This window comes from Pempheris klunzingeri, chromosome 21, assembly GCF_042242105.1.
Source record: "Pempheris klunzingeri isolate RE-2024b chromosome 21, fPemKlu1.hap1, whole genome shotgun sequence".
Classification (NCBI taxonomy): Eukaryota; Metazoa; Chordata; class Actinopteri; order Acropomatiformes; family Pempheridae; genus Pempheris; species Pempheris klunzingeri.
Window position 1 is genome coordinate 15515377 of NC_092032.1, and position 16229 is coordinate 15531605.

The 16229-nt window shown below is 42.7% G+C and overlaps 2 protein-coding genes across 9 annotated transcripts in view; both read left to right on the top strand.

The window, feature by feature from the left end:
* Positions 1-336: 336 nt before the first annotated feature.
* On the top strand, positions 337-8191 carry LOC139220781 (poly(U)-binding-splicing factor PUF60-like). Of its 7 annotated transcripts, XM_070852621.1 has the most exons (12): positions 338-388; positions 951-1047; positions 1285-1380; positions 1592-1681; positions 2198-2248; positions 3362-3523; positions 3633-3725; positions 5113-5326; positions 5408-5640; positions 6171-6303; positions 7107-7354; positions 7454-8191. In XM_070852621.1, the coding sequence occupies exons 3-12, from the start codon at positions 1303-1305 to the stop codon at positions 7751-7753; spliced, it is 1602 nt and encodes a 533-aa protein (XP_070708722.1). In that variant the 5' UTR covers positions 338-388; positions 951-1047; positions 1285-1302; the 3' UTR covers positions 7754-8191. The 7 variants fall into 7 exon arrangements, with proteins under 7 accessions (XP_070708720.1, XP_070708721.1, XP_070708723.1 ...); XM_070852619.1 differs by lacking the exon at positions 951-1047 and having other exon boundaries at positions 337-388; XM_070852620.1 differs by lacking the exon at positions 951-1047 and having other exon boundaries at positions 337-388; positions 6171-6285.
* Positions 8192-10733: 2542 nt separating this feature from the next.
* The window catches only part of scrib (scribble planar cell polarity protein), a 64326-nt gene continuing 58830 nt past the window's right edge, over positions 10734-16229 (top strand). For both annotated transcript variants that reach the window (XM_070853433.1, XM_070853434.1), the window contains exon 1: positions 10734-10975. In XM_070853433.1, the coding sequence (XP_070709534.1) occupies positions 10817-10975 (159 nt within the window). In that variant the 5' untranslated portion in view covers positions 10734-10816. The remainder of the gene's footprint in view (positions 10976-16229) is intronic.

The following is a 16229-nucleotide window of genomic DNA, read 5'->3' on the forward strand; positions in this document are numbered from 1 at the left end:
AGCTGGTTCAGGGTCAAGAAACACAGGTGACTCGTTCCACGTTAGCATGTAGCTTGGAGCCATAAAACCCTTCTATCAGGATGTTTTTCAGGACATGGCGGGGGAACAAATCAGAGATCAGCAATGTGGGATTAACTCCTGGTGCAGCCAACTCCACAGCATCTCTCTGACATAACGTTGTTAATTAAAATAGGCTTGTTTAAGTGAGGATGCTGTTATGGTCTATGTATGATGACGTATTGCACATCTGACCTATTCCCTCGCTCCCTGTCATCGCGAGATTTCGACCATCGCGATAACATTGGTTGAAACCGCCAAAATCTCGCGAGTGTTGTGGTGTGCGGGCCTTTCCAAGAAGGTGTGCTTCATGGCGGTTACGGAGACTGCGGTAAATAAATTCCTTGATTAAAAGACACATTAGCGTTTTTCAGCTATTGTGGCGGTTGCGCAGGTAGTACGTGATGTCTGGTAGAGTTGATTTTAGTAATTATCCTGTAAACTAACATTATATCGCACGGGGAAAACAGAGCTTACTTCGCGCGCCATAGAAATGACTGTTTAGCATTGGCTAGCTAATAGTAGCTAGCTCCTTGCTAGCAACAAAGGTAACGTTGTCGTAAGCGAAATGGAAACTAGGCCTCGCTAAACATGGAGTGCTTTTTTATAACAAATATGCAGATAAGATCGTCGAGGTGTAATAACCAAGTAGTCCACATCGACTTTAGCTCAATTCGTTTTCGGCTAAGGTTTAATCTTAGCACGGTAATGCAACTTTACCACGTTATCGTATGTAAGGATGAAACTCGTTAGCATTCATATGCATTATGCTAACGTTAGCTGACTGAAATCTAAGGAAAGACGGACTGGCTATATGTAGATTGCAGTGTAAAACAATGCTAGCTGCCTGTTTATATTATTGCTAGTCTGAAGGCATTTTTTATTTCCCCTAGAATTTGTTGAATTGTTAAAGCTTCCCCGCCAGTCCTCTTCCCCTTGGGGGCTTTCCTGCCTCAGTCTGGTGGACCCAGCGATTAGCGGGTTGCGTAGGTAAGGAGTTCGTCCGGTCCCACCTGGTTTAAATCCGGTAGTATGTACTGTATATGCTAGCATATTTAAATGATAACCTGTGCTGTGATAGGTGATGTGACTTCTGATTATAAAGAAGGAATTTTCTTTCTGGGAAAACGTAGTTATGGGTGTTCACACAAGCAGATGTATATGTTACAGACTCAGCTCCCAGTTTTTGATCATTTCTGTCTATAAATTGCTGTTTCTCAATTGCAGGGAGGTGAAGCTCTGACGATGGAGAATGGACAGGGCACAGGCTCCAAGCTTGGCCTCCCGCCTCTCACCCCAGAGCAGCAGGAGGCACTTCAGAGGGTAGGAAACCACTGATATACAGCATCTGTCCAAATGCACTTTAGTAATAATGTTATTACCGGTGTAAGTTTGTTTGGTAAAAGTAAATCAATGCATTTGTGTTCACTTTAGAAACTGGATTCTTGATTTAAAAAAAAAAAAAAAAAAAATGGTATAGCAAGTGTTAGTTCTTTGGTGGAATTTCTGTGTGATGTCTTTTCTTTGTTTCCAGGCAAAGAAGTATGCCATGGAACAAAGCATTAAGAGTGTGTTGGTGAAGCAGACCATCGCCCATCAGCAACAACAGCTCACCAACCTGCAGGTGAGATGTGTAAAAAAAATTTGGGACTCTGCCAAATAAAAAGTTTGTAATGCTCGTGTCGCCTGTGAGTCTTGATTCTAGACAAAATATCTTTGCCTTTTCGTACATTAGTAACTCAGACATCATCGACTCGGATGTCTGTGTTGGTAAAGCTCTCCTGGAAGTCTTACTCCCTTCTCCACCATGCTGTGAAAAAGACCACATGTGTAGACCATGTGCCCTTGCTTTTGCCTCTGTTCTTTTTCAGATGGAGATCGTCATGAAGGCATTGGTTGTCATGTTAAATGCTTTGCATTTTAAAGGGGACTTGTTTATGTTTATGCTGTGTGGTGATTTGTGTTTTTAGATAGGGGAGGCAACTCCCCAAACTGTATGTTGTTTAGAGGGAGTGTCTGAATATAGTGTTAGCCTAACCGCTTTTGTCTATCTAGCAAAGCAATGACAGTTTTGAAAAAACAAAGCTAAGGGATATCTAACCTACTTTTCAGCACTTTTTTCATCTTTACTGTCTTTCAGATGGCAGCAGTGACAATGGGCTTTGGAGATCCTCTCTCACCTTTACAATCGGTCAATAGATTATTAAATTTTTTTTCTGTGCGCATTCCCAATGGAAAAGGACTGTTACCCTTCTTTTACTGGTTGCCTTGGCAACAATCCCTGCCTTTTTATCTAACCAAATAATGCATATTTTGTAAGAAAACATGGCTTTCTACTGCTAGTGTACCTGCGACCATGTCTGTAATCTTTTGTGAGATGACTGTTAATTGTTGAAGCACTTGTTGTCTGTTGTAAGTCGCAATGGGATAATTTACATTAATATTTTCAACAAGGAAATAGCCAATGCTCTTTGGCTGTTAACAGGCTTTTTAGAGGACTTTATAAAGGGTTGACAACTGTGAGAAAAGTCACTTCTCTTTGAAAAATATGCATTTGCTCGTTTTAAGAAAACAAAGTTATTGGCAGGGGACGAAAGAGGGATAGCAATCCCTTTAATGGACCAAAATGAGAGAACTGCTGGTACAGGGATCTTTTTGGCCACCTCAAAGTTTTTTTCTGTCAGTGAAAAAGCCAACTTTCCATTATGTCATAAATTAGGCACATGTTATATTTTGTTGGTAATAGAATGAAATTAGCTGAAGCAGACTGAATTAAAGGCATCAGTAAAACACAGCAACTTTTGGTGGTTAAGCCATCACTCCCCTTAGACTTGAGAAGAAAGTTTGAAATGCTTTCATCAAGACTTTGTATGGATTTCGTTTGAACTCCACGATTACTTTTGTTACCTTACTTGCATCCCCGGACTACAGGTCAGTTACTGAAGCCAAATATTTGTGAGGGCTGTGCATGTCAATCACCCCAGTGTGTTTTCCTCCATATGTCTGTTCAATAGTAACAGAATTGAGGCCATATTGTAATTACAAGTGGTGACATCAACATTTTATAACTGTTATACATGTAAGCATTTTTCACAAAGTTCTGTGCATTGATTACAGTATCCCATTATTACCCTATTTACCTGTCCAGACCCCCTAACTTGGAATTGGCCTCTAACTATTTTTGGGGAAAGCAAGCACAATAGAAAATACACATTTATTAGTAGTGTGTGTGTGTGTGTGTGTTTTGTTTTTCCTTTCTTTTACTCTCTAATGCTTATCATATGTTGTTTTCCCTGGTTGGCAGGTGGCAGCTCAGCGGCAACGTGCTCTAGCCATCATGTGTCGGGTGTATGTAGGCTCCATATACTATGAACTTGGTGAGGACACCATCAGACAGGCCTTTGCCCCTTTCGGCCCAATCAAGAGCATTGACATGTCTTGGGATTCTGTTACGATGAAACACAAGGTCAGTGTCCCTTACAAAGTATTGAACCTGGTATAAATTATGCTCTTCCACCTTCATTTTTCTTCAGTGTTAATTTATGTTCTATGTTGCATTTTGTTCACCTGTGCAGGGGTTTGCCTTTGTGGAGTATGATGTGCCAGAGGCTGCTCAGCTGGCTCTGGAGCAGATGAACTCAGTCATGTTGGGGGGGCGAAACATTAAGGTGAGTTGTCTTGAGAAATGACACTCAAGGTCTTAGGAATACATGGATGAAGGGAAACGATGTAATATGGCTTTTTTTGTATATTTTTGGTGTAGTTTGATTAAATGCGTATTTTGATTATTTGCTGGCGTTTGGGATACTGAATCGATTTGTAAATTATCTGCTTTTGTGATACGAGTAAAATGACTCATGTGACTAACTTTTCTCTCTTTGTCTGTGTCTGTTGGTTTCCAGGTGCGTGTGTTGTGTGTGTGTTTAGTGTTCTGCCTGCTTGTGTTGTGTGTTATGCTTCCATGATATCATCAAAGCTATTTTAGTGACCAGTTCCAGTAAGATGCCCGGCGGTGCGTGGCGTCACTACGTCCAAGGTGTGCTGATGATGGGCTGCGCCTGGTTGGTGTTGCTTGGCCGCCCCATCTGTAGTACAGATCCCAGTCCCATTTAAATGCTCGTCTTATGTAGGGAGTTCAAGTCTCTTGCAAAAGAGAGGAAGTTGTCAGAGTGCGTAGCCATAGCATGAGACACTGAATTCCTCTCTCGGTGTTGCCACTAGCTCAGCTCGTCACACTACACAAATCTGGTGTTTTGAAATTAAGTTGCAGGTCCTTGTTTGATAGTGTCGGTTATTTGTACAACTAGCTTTTTAATTGCATTGTAAATTAAGTGATATATTGTACCACATAAATGGATAGTTTTATTATATGTCAGGGAGTTCGGAAATGTTGGCATACTTTGCCGATTTTTGATTAGCTTTGTAAAATTAAAATGTGGATATTTCATGCAAATGCGCGATGTAACTTCCCTCAGAGTTGCCTGCAGCCTCACATCCCTGTTTGTCGTCCAGCTTGTTATCTGCCAGATGACACAAAATGCACCATCTGGTGGTCATTTAAACACTGTTCCTTTGCATATACTAACCACATAGTAATGATACAAAGTGAAAATCAGCAAAGTATCGTTTGATCGGTTCATAGTCAGACTGCTTTTAATATTCGGTCATTTAAAGTGAGATGGTTCTGAAAAGTGACAGTGATCTCCATAGGACTAACTACTGCCCACAGTGTAGTGCTCTGGTCATGCTTTGAAAAGATGGAGTTTTCTAGTTAGTTGTGGCTAGTATAAGTGATAGAATAACAGGGTAGAAGAATTCAGTGCTTTTTCAGATCTCAGAACCATTTTATTATATCTTATAAAGAGTGCATGTGTATTAATGGACTTGCACTCTAGCACAACCACAAAATAGCATTGTGCCATGATTGTAGGAAGAGAGTGGCTCAGCTGAACTCGGTGGCTGCCGAAAGTTATCTGCAGGGATTTAGTTTTGCGTTCTCGGTTGGTCCGATAAACCCCCTACTCAGTAGTCCTGCTGGTATGATCTGTACTATAGGTTGGGCGGCCAAGTAACATCGGTCAGGCGCAACCCATCATTGACCAGCTGGCGGAGGAGGCGCGCGCCTTTAACCGGATCTATGTGGCATCCGTCCACCCTGACCTGTCAGACGATGACATCAAAAGTGTGTTTGAGGCCTTCGGAAGGATCAAGTCTTGCACGTTAGCCAGAGACCCCACCACAGGGCGACACAGAGGCTTTGGCTTCATTGGTGAGCTGGAGGGTCGTCGTTCGCTCGTGCTGTTGGTGTTAAAGTTGCTCTGCTATTGACTACTACTTTATTCACTTACAGAGTATGAAAAGCCTCAGTCAGCCCTGGACGCTGTGTCTTCTATGAACCTCTTTGACCTGGGGGGTCAGTACCTGCGGGTGGGCAAAGCAGTGACTCCACCTATGCCCCTACTGACCCCCACGACCCCTGGTGGTCTGCCGCCTGCTGCAGCTGTGGCTGCAGCGGCAGCCACCGCTAAGATAACGGCCCAGGCAAGTATGAATCCCTTCCAAAGGGATTTAATGGCCTTCCAGGTAAATATAACCCAGATCTAGCTAGAATTGACACCAAAAGCACAGATAATATGGGCATAGAATTTGTATTGAGGTGACTGGGAGAAGGCCAGTTTTGTAGGGATCACATAGAAACAGTAATTGCCCTGACACAGTGTCAATTTGAGAGCCGATTCTAATGATTTCATTGTTGTATAGTGATGTAACTAATAAAAGCTCCTCCCATTCACTGATTGGGTGTGTAAGGGGTGAGTCTTCTCTCTTAGTCAGCACAAACACATTTACAGCTATTTTTCAGTGTGACAGTTGTGTTCCTTATGGGATGTGTAATGATTAGAATCTTAATATTACTGCTGTAGATTTATGACTTACCAAGAAAAGATGGATTTGTTAGTAAATCTGCACTGAAATATTATTGATGACTGATATTTACTGAAGAGAGGCCAGGCTGAGCTCACTCTGTGCCAAACTGTGTGATCGTTGACTGTGCTGCCTTGTGCTGTGTTCTGTGTGTTTCCCTTACCTAATGTCTTCGGCCCCCCTCTCTTAAGGAGGCTGTAGCCGGCGCATCAGTCCTGGGGGCGTTAGCTGCGCCCCAACTTCTCGGTCAGCAAATGGGAATACCTCAGGCTGTTATGGCTGCCCAGGCGCCCGGGGTCATCACAGGTGTGTACCAAGACATGAGTGAGTGCTCATTTTTACAACAGCATTAACAAAGTCTTAATTGTGCTTAATAATTCTGTGAAACCTTTACACTCAGTGCACTTATCCAGGGTTTAACCTATTGTGTTGAATGTTTCTAAAGTGTTTTATTTTGCAATGAATAATATTTGAATATAATTTTTAGGTAAACTGATGCCGCTGCCGCTGATGTATTTTTTTCTCTCGTCATACCTACAGCACCTTTTTCAGTTTTCAATACAAATATGTCAAAATATATGTTCTCGGTTTGCATCATTTTAGTTAAAAGCTCAGTCAGTCGTAATCCTCACAATCTTTGGATGGCTGTAATGACTTACAGTCCCCAAGACCCATCTGTCCACCAAATGTTACCAAAGTGTCACGGAGAACTCGACTGAAAATGAGGACTGGGTGCAAACATAACCTCCTTTGTGGAAGCATTACGCTTTGGGAGTTAAGCCCCCGATTAAATGGAAGATATTTAACTTGTTATACTGCTGCTATATCTGAAGACACTGAGTGATTTCTGTGGTACAAATTGCTGAATGATGAACCACTTTGGATCACAAATACAGTGTCTTGGTAAATTGGCACATCCACCCAGACGACGTGATACTGCTTATAATTTTAGTAGGCGTGTTGCAAATCATCGAAGGAGGTGAAAACTTACAGGATGGAAGTTGGTAGCAAGTCGAAAGCCATTAAACAATTATGTAACAAAAAATACACATTTTTTACCTCATGATTCAGTTCAAATTGTTGTCAGTTTTTATGGATGTGTGTGTTTACCTGCCTTTCCTTAAAAGGTGTGACTCCAGTGCGTCCTCCCATACCAGTGCTTCCCCAGGTCGGTCTCGTGAACCCTGTGCTCGCATCGCCGCCTGTCCTGTCTAATCAAGCTGGTGCCTCCAACCTACAAGAGAGGAAAGAGGAGAAAGAGGAGATGCTGCAGGATGGTACGGGGCAGGAGATGCTGAGTGACCAAGAGCACATGAGCATCTCGGGCAGCAGTGCCAGACATATGGTGATGCAGAAACTTCTCCGAAAATCAGAGGTGAGATTTTGGGGTGGATAAAGTAGAGTTCCGCCTCTATTTACTGTTTTTTATATTATCAGAACGATTGTGTTAATCACCAAACTTGCTCCTCTCCAGTCCACGGTGATGGTGCTTCGAAATATGGTGGGACCAGAGGACATCGACGACGACCTGGAGGGCGAGGTGACGGAGGAGTGCGGGAAGTTTGGCTCTGTCAACAGAGTCATCATTTACCAGGAAAAGCAAGGAGAAGAGGAGGATGCAGATATCATTGTCAAAATCTTTGTAGAGTTTTCCATGGCCTCAGAGATGAACAAAGCTATTCAGGCCCTCAACGACCGCTGGTTCGGGGGTCGCAAAGTTGTTGCAGAGGTGTACGACCAAGACCGTTTCAACAGCAGTGACCTCTCTGCATAAAGTGTCTGAAATGGTTCACCAGCACCCATCCCAATACCTGTCGCCCTAAATCATTTCAGCCACAGTCACTGCAGCTAGAAATGTGGGCCTCTGAAACTTGTAATTATGTTTTTATTTTATTTTCTTTTTTTATTGCTGTTGATATTAATGTTAAACGCCCCGTTGGGGGGTTCATTAAACATATTTACATGTCAGATTTTGCTTTGTGATCTGTGAAAACTCCTTTTTTTTTGTTTGTGCAAGTTTCAAATTTTTGTAATCCAATGTTGTAAAACACTTAGATTTTCCTGCTTTAGCTCCTTTTTTGTTTTTTCTTCCATGAAGTTGCCGGGACATGTAAACACTTTTTTCTTTCTACAATTAAAGGTAATTGTTTGTCCATAAAAATTGTATTGCAGTTTTTCATGAATGGAGGCGAATGAAGAATCCTTTGATTTTTATTTATTTTTTTAAATGTTTGAACACGTCTGTGTTCAGGTTACGGAACGTGGCACTTAAAACATTTGTGGATGTCCAGTACTCCTCTGGTTATTATCAACAATGCTACTGTTTTAGTTGTGTTGTTACAGAAGGTGAACAACTTATAAAACAGCCTACAGTATAATAACCCTTTAGTCTTTGAGTAAAGGTATATTTCTGATCATTTTTGAGGACTTTACTGTATGTTGCTGTAGATTTTTAAACTGCTTCACTTATCACAGCGGGTTAGTCCTTGTGGTAGACGTATTGTTAATTATTTTTCTTTTCAAGTGAATCTAAATGAGAGAAGAGATGTGAGGTAGTCCGGAAACTTCAACAGAAGAGTTTTGAGAATGAAAAACACGAGGTGACTGTTCTTGACTGTAAGGATGTCCATTCAACCTCCTCCCAGAGAATGATGAGTCCTGAATTTGTCATTTGTCAAAGTGTAGCCCACTGATACTTCTGAAGAGTTGATGGGGCTGCATGATAGTACAGAATATCACCATAGTCCAGAACAGACATAAAGGTTAATTGCATGATAGTTTAATAGTTGGAAGGAAACAGAAAGGCAGTTTGGTTTTTAATTTTATGAGAACGAGTTTTGAATGATACTTTGCACCTCAGTTTTTGTGCTCAAGGAAACTTCTACAGGCAGTCAACATGCTCACAGTGTTCTCTGCTCTTTTCTGTTATGTAACTCACTTGTGAGGCACATGACAGCAAATGTCGTGATACTTTTGGTGATGCAACAAAAAAGTGATGGTTGCAATGACTGAGTTCTTTATTTGCTGCATGCAACAGTGGAGCAGACATTTACAATCAAAACCTTGAATCTCAGGCTCCCTTATAGATGTGTGTAAAAATGAAAAAGTACAGGAATAATACTGAATAATAGAGAGAACGTAATACTGTATTAAGAACACAATAATGTAGCACAGTATTAATACAGTGAATGCAATTAACTAATGCAGACAGATACCTTATCAACAGGTAGTAAAATAAATACACTATGTATACAGTTCAGGTCACAGTATGCCTGTATGCATCTCTGTGTTTGTAATTTGTATATGGAGATGTAAATAGGTAATAACTGGGTAAAGGTAGTGATTAATAAGCAGAAAAAGTGGAAGAAGAACTCAGATCTTGTCTAAAAGTACAAAAGTGTTGGCATGAAAATATACCTAAAGTACTAAAAGTAAACATTTTGGCCCATTTCAGAATAATGTCACTATTATCACTGGATTATAAATATTTACGCTTTATTGTGTGCATCACCTTGATGTTGAAGCTGGTAAAAGAGGGGCTACTTTAAACTATTGTATACATTCAGATTGTGAATTTCACCCAAAGTTTCCTCTTAATCTATAATTTTGCATAATGTTTGCATTATTTGATCAACAGCAAAGTTTAGTGATGGAATAAAATTTAGAATATTTGAGGAGAAGTACAGAAAATGGAGATACTGAAGTAAAGCAAAAGGCAATTTGCAATTTATGACTAATAACTGTCCAGGCATGATAAGAAAAGGTTGAACTAAATCTCTGATGTGGGATTTAGAGGAGCTTCAGCTTTAGCTGGTGGTGTTTGCCCGCTGGGTGGAGCTGCTCAGTAACCTGTGTCCTGTGCTACGGAGGCGCAGGCACCGTGTGGCCTCTGCTCCAGCCCAGACCGAGCCCAGCCCCCCACACGCCACACCGGCCTGCCTCGGCTCCACACGGGGAGGGATGCGCGGCTGTTGCTGAAGCTTCTGCTCTCGCTGCTCCGTCGCTTTTAACCCAGCTCTCTCCCGGCAGCTTCTTTGTCGTCTTCGGGGATGTCGCTGCTGCTCTCAGTCGGCCGGTTAACAAGGTGATTTCCGTAGCTTCCGTTAAACTAGCATTAGCTAACAGCTGCTAGGCACAAAGGCGTTCAGTCAGCGACTAGCCGATGTTAGCTAACAGGGGCTAGCTTGCTAACAACACAGCCGGTGAGGACGAGCACATCCCCGCTCAGCCATACTCGGGTTAATCTCTGCCGACTCGCTCCGTGGGTTGTGTTAGCTGTTTTTGTGGCAGTTACACATCCCTAACCTCAGTCAAGTGGTTGTTTTAGCAGTCGCCACTCATGAGTAGGACACTTGGAGCAACGTTTCTGCCTAGCTGGGTCGTTGGCTGCATCTTTTCCAGCTAACCACGGCGGAGCCTCGGTCTCTCACAGGGGATGGTGGAGGTAGCAACGCAAGCTAACGCTGCTCCGTGTCTGTGAAGAAGTGGGGGCAAGAAGTGAGGAAACACTGAAAGACAAGTGGGAGTTGTCAATTTTGGTTGTGGTAACTGTAATTCCGGGGTGGATGACGGCGAGGACGGACCTGTCGATCCATGACCACAGCTGAACTGAAACTGGGAATATCGCTAACAGATCGGAGGGATTATTTTTGTGTCTCTAAGTGGATTTCGGCCTCCTGTTCACGATCATCGTGGGAACACAGTGAGTGTTTTGACATTGAGTGAGCCCGCTCCAACAAAATATCACCTCTCCCGCCGACATCCCCACCCCCAGCTTCACCCTCCGATGCGGAGATTTCAATAGCACCGGCAACCAAATCCCCCACGGCGGCCGGACATGCTGAAGTGTATCCCCCTGTGGCGCTGCAACCGCCACGTCGAGTCGGTGGACAAGCGGCATTGCAACTTGCAGACAGTCCCCGATGAGGTGTACCGCTACAGTCGCAGCCTGGAAGAGCTTCTCCTCGATGCCAATCAACTGAAAGAGCTACCAAAGGTATGCACAGAGCAAAGATGTCCTCTCTATGTCATTCAGCAGTGTGTGATATCCCCCTGATGCAAGTGGCTCTGTCTGGATGGGTTTCTGGTTTTAACTGTGCCAAATTCACCCTGCACCACTACATATTTGCACACAGTTGGCGTTTAACCTACTCATGTGAAAAGCAAAGGTTACTGCCAGGTGACATATGCAGTAAAATAGCTTGGTAATAGCACAGGTACATCCTTTTTTTTTTGCCTCTTTAGAAATGGGTTTGATCAAAGTATCCTGTAATGCTGTGACACTCTTAGATAATGATAGCAAAGACCCAAATCCTGTTTGAACCAGGCTCACAGACTCCATTTGTTTCATATTACACATCTCTAAGTGGTTAAGGGTGCACCATCAGTGTCTAACAACCTCAAAATCAGCTCCAGTCTTAAGTCGTAGTGCCACGCATAGTTAAAGCTGTTCATCTTTGTATGGTGGAGGACTTCCATTGATGCTTAAGTGTTCTCTGGCTGCAGGGTGGGTGTGTTGCATGTTCAGAGCTGCTGGCACACAACATTTTGACTGTAGTAATGGCATCAGTGGCCACTTGGATTGGATACTGTGTGGGAAGGCATGCGTGGAATGAGTAGCAGTCCCCACCCACACTCCCACTATTTGAAATATGACAAAAGTTCTCTTTGCATGGCCAAAGAGTTTATTTTAAGGGGGGGCAGGATTGTTGTAGGTCTGTTTTCCCTATAGTTCTCTGCAGCTGTAGAACAAAGCACTTGCTTGCTCGACTTTCTCCTTGTTTTATTCAGTTCAAGGCATTGTTCATTATTAGGACAAGGCACTGGCTGTGTGATTGTGATGGAGCAGGGAGTTTGTATGAATAGACTGGCTACTATTAGACATTGCCAGTCGTGCACATATCATGGCTTTAGCTTAGTGGTGAAAGGGACAAGTGGCACATTCACTAATGACGATTGTTAACAAGTCAAGGTCAGCAGAGGCTGAAGTGTTGACACGGGTCCGCTGGACGCCTAAGAGCCACATCATAAACAATAGAAGTTTTTTTGTTTGTCCTCCAGCAATGGATGCATTTGTGTTTTTGAACAAACACTTTTCCGTGTCGTGTTAGTTTTTACACATAGTAGTACTTATTTTAGATCAGCCCTCCTCGACTTAGATAAAAGATGGCCTTGTGCATGTCTACTCTGGGGGGACAATCTTTGGCTCCAGCCTTCACTGTTTTGGCACAGATGGACCGAGAGCTCCTCTTAAAGACCTACATGCAGTAGTTGCTGAATGTGACGTGTCTTCGGTGTAATTAGGGCCTTCTCTTGGCACTAAAAACTGAGGGCTACACACAGTGTGTTTCCTCCACTTAGTTCATGCCTGTCAGATATCCACATGTACCTGGTGCATGGCCCCTGAAATACTGAGTGACGGATACACCCAAATGCTCTGGTGCAGACAGTTAACCGACACAGTCTCTCCGTGTGGTGCTGGCTTCAACCAGGAGACATAAATGCGCGGTGACAGAATGTCTCGTGTGGTTGCAGTGAATGCGTAGCGTGCAGACACAAAGCATATGTGCCCTCTCTGGTCCTCAGAGTCAGCGGGGCTTCAGCGAGGGAGCAGTGTGAGAGGTCAGGCCTATACAGGGTTGGAAACAAGGGCACTGACTGTAAGATGAATGGCATTACCATAATGAGCTCATCAGTGAGTAAGAGTCTGAATGCCTTTATGCATTTTTTTGGTGGTCCTTCCCTGTCACTGTGTATTCAAGTCAGAGATGAGTCTGCGGACTTGCATGTCAGTCTTTGGCTATTTTTAGATGTCAACAACTAACGTCCCGGGTCCTTTTTGCTCATCAGTTCGGCCCATGCATCTGTGAATGAGCTCACCTTTTAACACAAACAATATGGATGAATTGTGGCATGCTTATTTGCTGCACCACCATGTACAACATATACCAAACAGAATAATACATCACATACTGTCACTTCTTTTAAAGTAGGACTGCAAACACTGTCCTCAGACACGAGCACACAGACCTGTCAAGCAGGGTTAGTTTCAGTCAGGTGAATTCATGTGTGCACCGGCATTTTGAAAAAATTAACAATATGACATAAGCAAACTCTGAATGAGTAATTCATGCCTCCATTTCACGCTGGTTAGATTAATGCGCACTCTTCTTTTGCCTCACACAACAAAACTTCAGCTGATTGAACAGAAGACGGCACATCTCACCTGTTTCATAATATTTTTATTGGCTCTTGATCCAACTTAGAATAGATTTTAGAATTTAAGTTGGTAGAATACGATAAGAAGAACAGTTTCAAGGCTAGTAAAGGGTTAGCACTAGAGTACATAACTGACCTCCTGAGCTCCTGACGACCTGCACACCTAAAGTCAATCTGGTTCTCTGATAGTTCACTCCTAGCCAAGCCTAAACACTAAAGGTGTCCGTTATCTTCTATTAATTTACGTTTAAAAACGGATTATCTTAGAATTGCTTTTTATTGACTTCTCTTATGTTTTGATTTTACTGTTGTATCCTCTTTCGTGGGATTGTATCATATGTTAGTAAGCGTTTGCGTCTTAGGGTTTAATTTATGTAAAGTGCTTCGTAACTTGTTTTGAAAAGCACTAGGCCTAAATAAATTAAATTATTATTCATCATTTAAACACAGGAAACTGGTAACTGATTTTAAATTGCTAATGAACAATAAGGTAGTTGGAATGTATAGAAGTATTTAGTGTGGGTGGTATTTAGGATTTAGGATCGTATTGGTAGGGGTTTAACATTGTGAACAGATGGAGATTTAGTCGTCTTGACAGTTTCTTAAGTTTGCCGTGACTCACCCCCACCACACTGCCCACCAATCTTAGATTATGCTCTCTGCGGTAATGATGTCTCCATTTGCCACATCAAGAACATTTTAGGTTTGTAAAAAAAGGCATTCACAGTGACCGTTTTGTCTCATTTTAGGGCGGGATCTTATCCAGGCAGTGACTACACTACATGAAATAGTAGCATAATGTATGACTTATCTGTAAGGAATGAGTTTAGAGAACCTGTTAAGTAGGCAGCTGGTCAGGAATTCCCCTCATGCCCATACATCCTTAGCCCTTAATGCTGTGTCGCAACTCTGTTTTCTCACTGCACAAAAACTAGTCTCAGATATTCCCATATAGGACTTTTGTTTTGTGTTAGGAAGGTTACTCTGTGGGTTTTATTGTAGTTTAACTATGAAAGAGCCATGTTGAAACACCAGAGCGGGAAAAATATTGCTCATTTGTGTTTTTATGATATATATAAATTGGTAGGCTGCTGCTGCTTCTTAAGGGTGAAGCTGTTCTGTTGCTCAAGTTTCTCTGTCAATTATTAAAGAATTGCTTGTAATAGTGTGCTTAAGTACATGCCCCGCAATCCACATTTCCCTGAACTTGTTCTGTGTTTTCAGCGGGGACATTTGCACTAAAGTAATCTGAATTTCTTCTTGCTGCCATGACAAACTAGCCTTGCCTCAAAGATCATGTTGAGGAAGAGGGAATTATCTTTTTAGCCATTCTCAAGTCCCATGACAGGTTACAAAGAAGCCCATTCACAAGTCCAATTGCCCCCCTTCCTCATATCCAATGTCATGGCTCTTTGTGTTTCTTGTGTGTACTGCACTGCCCCTGACCAGGCGTACATTAAGTCTGCAAGCATATCATGACTCAAATGATCACTTTTAAGATTTGTTGTAGGTCAGTTACACCCGCTGAAAAGCACAAGGGGGTCCCTTTTTGGAGGAACCATGTGGGCTGCAGGTGCAGTAGGCAACAGCCCAAACAACAGCACTAACATTACTGAGTATATCTGCTAGTTCTTTTCTTGGCTCTTCCATTGTTAAAATAGGGAACAAATCCCTGATAGGTGTGTCCCCCAATCAGACTTTGCGAAACCGGTTTTGTGCATGTCGCTCTTAGTGTTATTACCTAATCAGTCCTTCCAGGTTCACTTGATATGTTACAGTACAAATTTCCTGCCTCACTACTTTCCATAAACAGAAATATGAGAACTATCCCATCCAATAAGTGGACTATGAGGAAATCTGTTGGTGCTGTCAGTGACTAATTCTTTGGTTGAAGGTTGGGGTTTTTTTTGTCTAAAGGAAAATGAGATGTGTAGATACTTTGTTGTTGTGAATAAGGAGGAAGTTTATGTGCATGATAAATAGGAAGGATGACTATGAAATCTTTTTAATCCTCAGCTGTCACCAGTGTCCTCTCTGTGTGTGTGCTAACAGATCTGTGGCTAAAGGGCAGATTAGGGCTTCACCCGGCCGTGAAACTGCCCCTCAGCACCACAGTTTTGGACCACCCCCCCAGTTCCCCCTGCCTCCTATCCTCCTCCTGCCCTTCATACACGCCAGAGCGTCTCTGCATAAGCTTCCCCTGGGATGTGCTTTTCTGCCATTTGGGTCTCTTTTCGAACACATAAGTGCACCGATAAAAATCGGACTGCTTTCTTCTTGAGTCCCCCGTGTACATTCAGCCTCGGGTCGAGAGAAACCCAAATTAGGCCCCCTCACTCAGCTCTTGCTGATTGTGAATTCGTCTACCATTGTTTACCCAAGCTGGAGTAGTTTGTGCCTTTGTTTTATAAGTCTATAGTCTATTATTATCTTAAAGTAGATTTAAAAATGACTCAGTCTAATTGAGAATGAGTGGTGCTCCACCTATCTACCGTCTAATTCCTAATTAAGTCGTGGGAGAAATGCAGCCTGGCTGGGCTTTTACAGCCAAAAGTTTGGTGCTCACTGAGGGAAGTTTGGTTTTTAAATCTAGGACACTTCACGCCGTGTCCTTGAGTGTACTGTTGAGTTTTGCAGTCCGTCTCCCTGTTCATGAGTTTCCAGTTAACTCCACGGGAGAGCCCTGGTTTGTCTCTCCCCAGCGACTGGCTGAACTAGGCTAGGGCCAAAGATAAATTACACCTGCCACTGACCTCTCCTCTCTGCAGTAAAACCACATCGTTCCTCTGCTCAGCTCTCTCTCACTCTCCTGCTCTCCTCTGCCCTGCTTTGTCAAAGCACGTTGGAGCCAAAGCTATTATTTTTCACAAAGTGTAAATGGATCTAAAGTATGACTTGTAGTGAATGTTTTGTTGACTTTGAGATTTCCTCAGTTTGTGTCTGTGAAACCCCCACCCGGATTTTAAGAGGACTACACCCGAGAGAAAAACAGAAGTAGAGGTTTTAAAAATCTTTTGTAATCAGGCAACCTC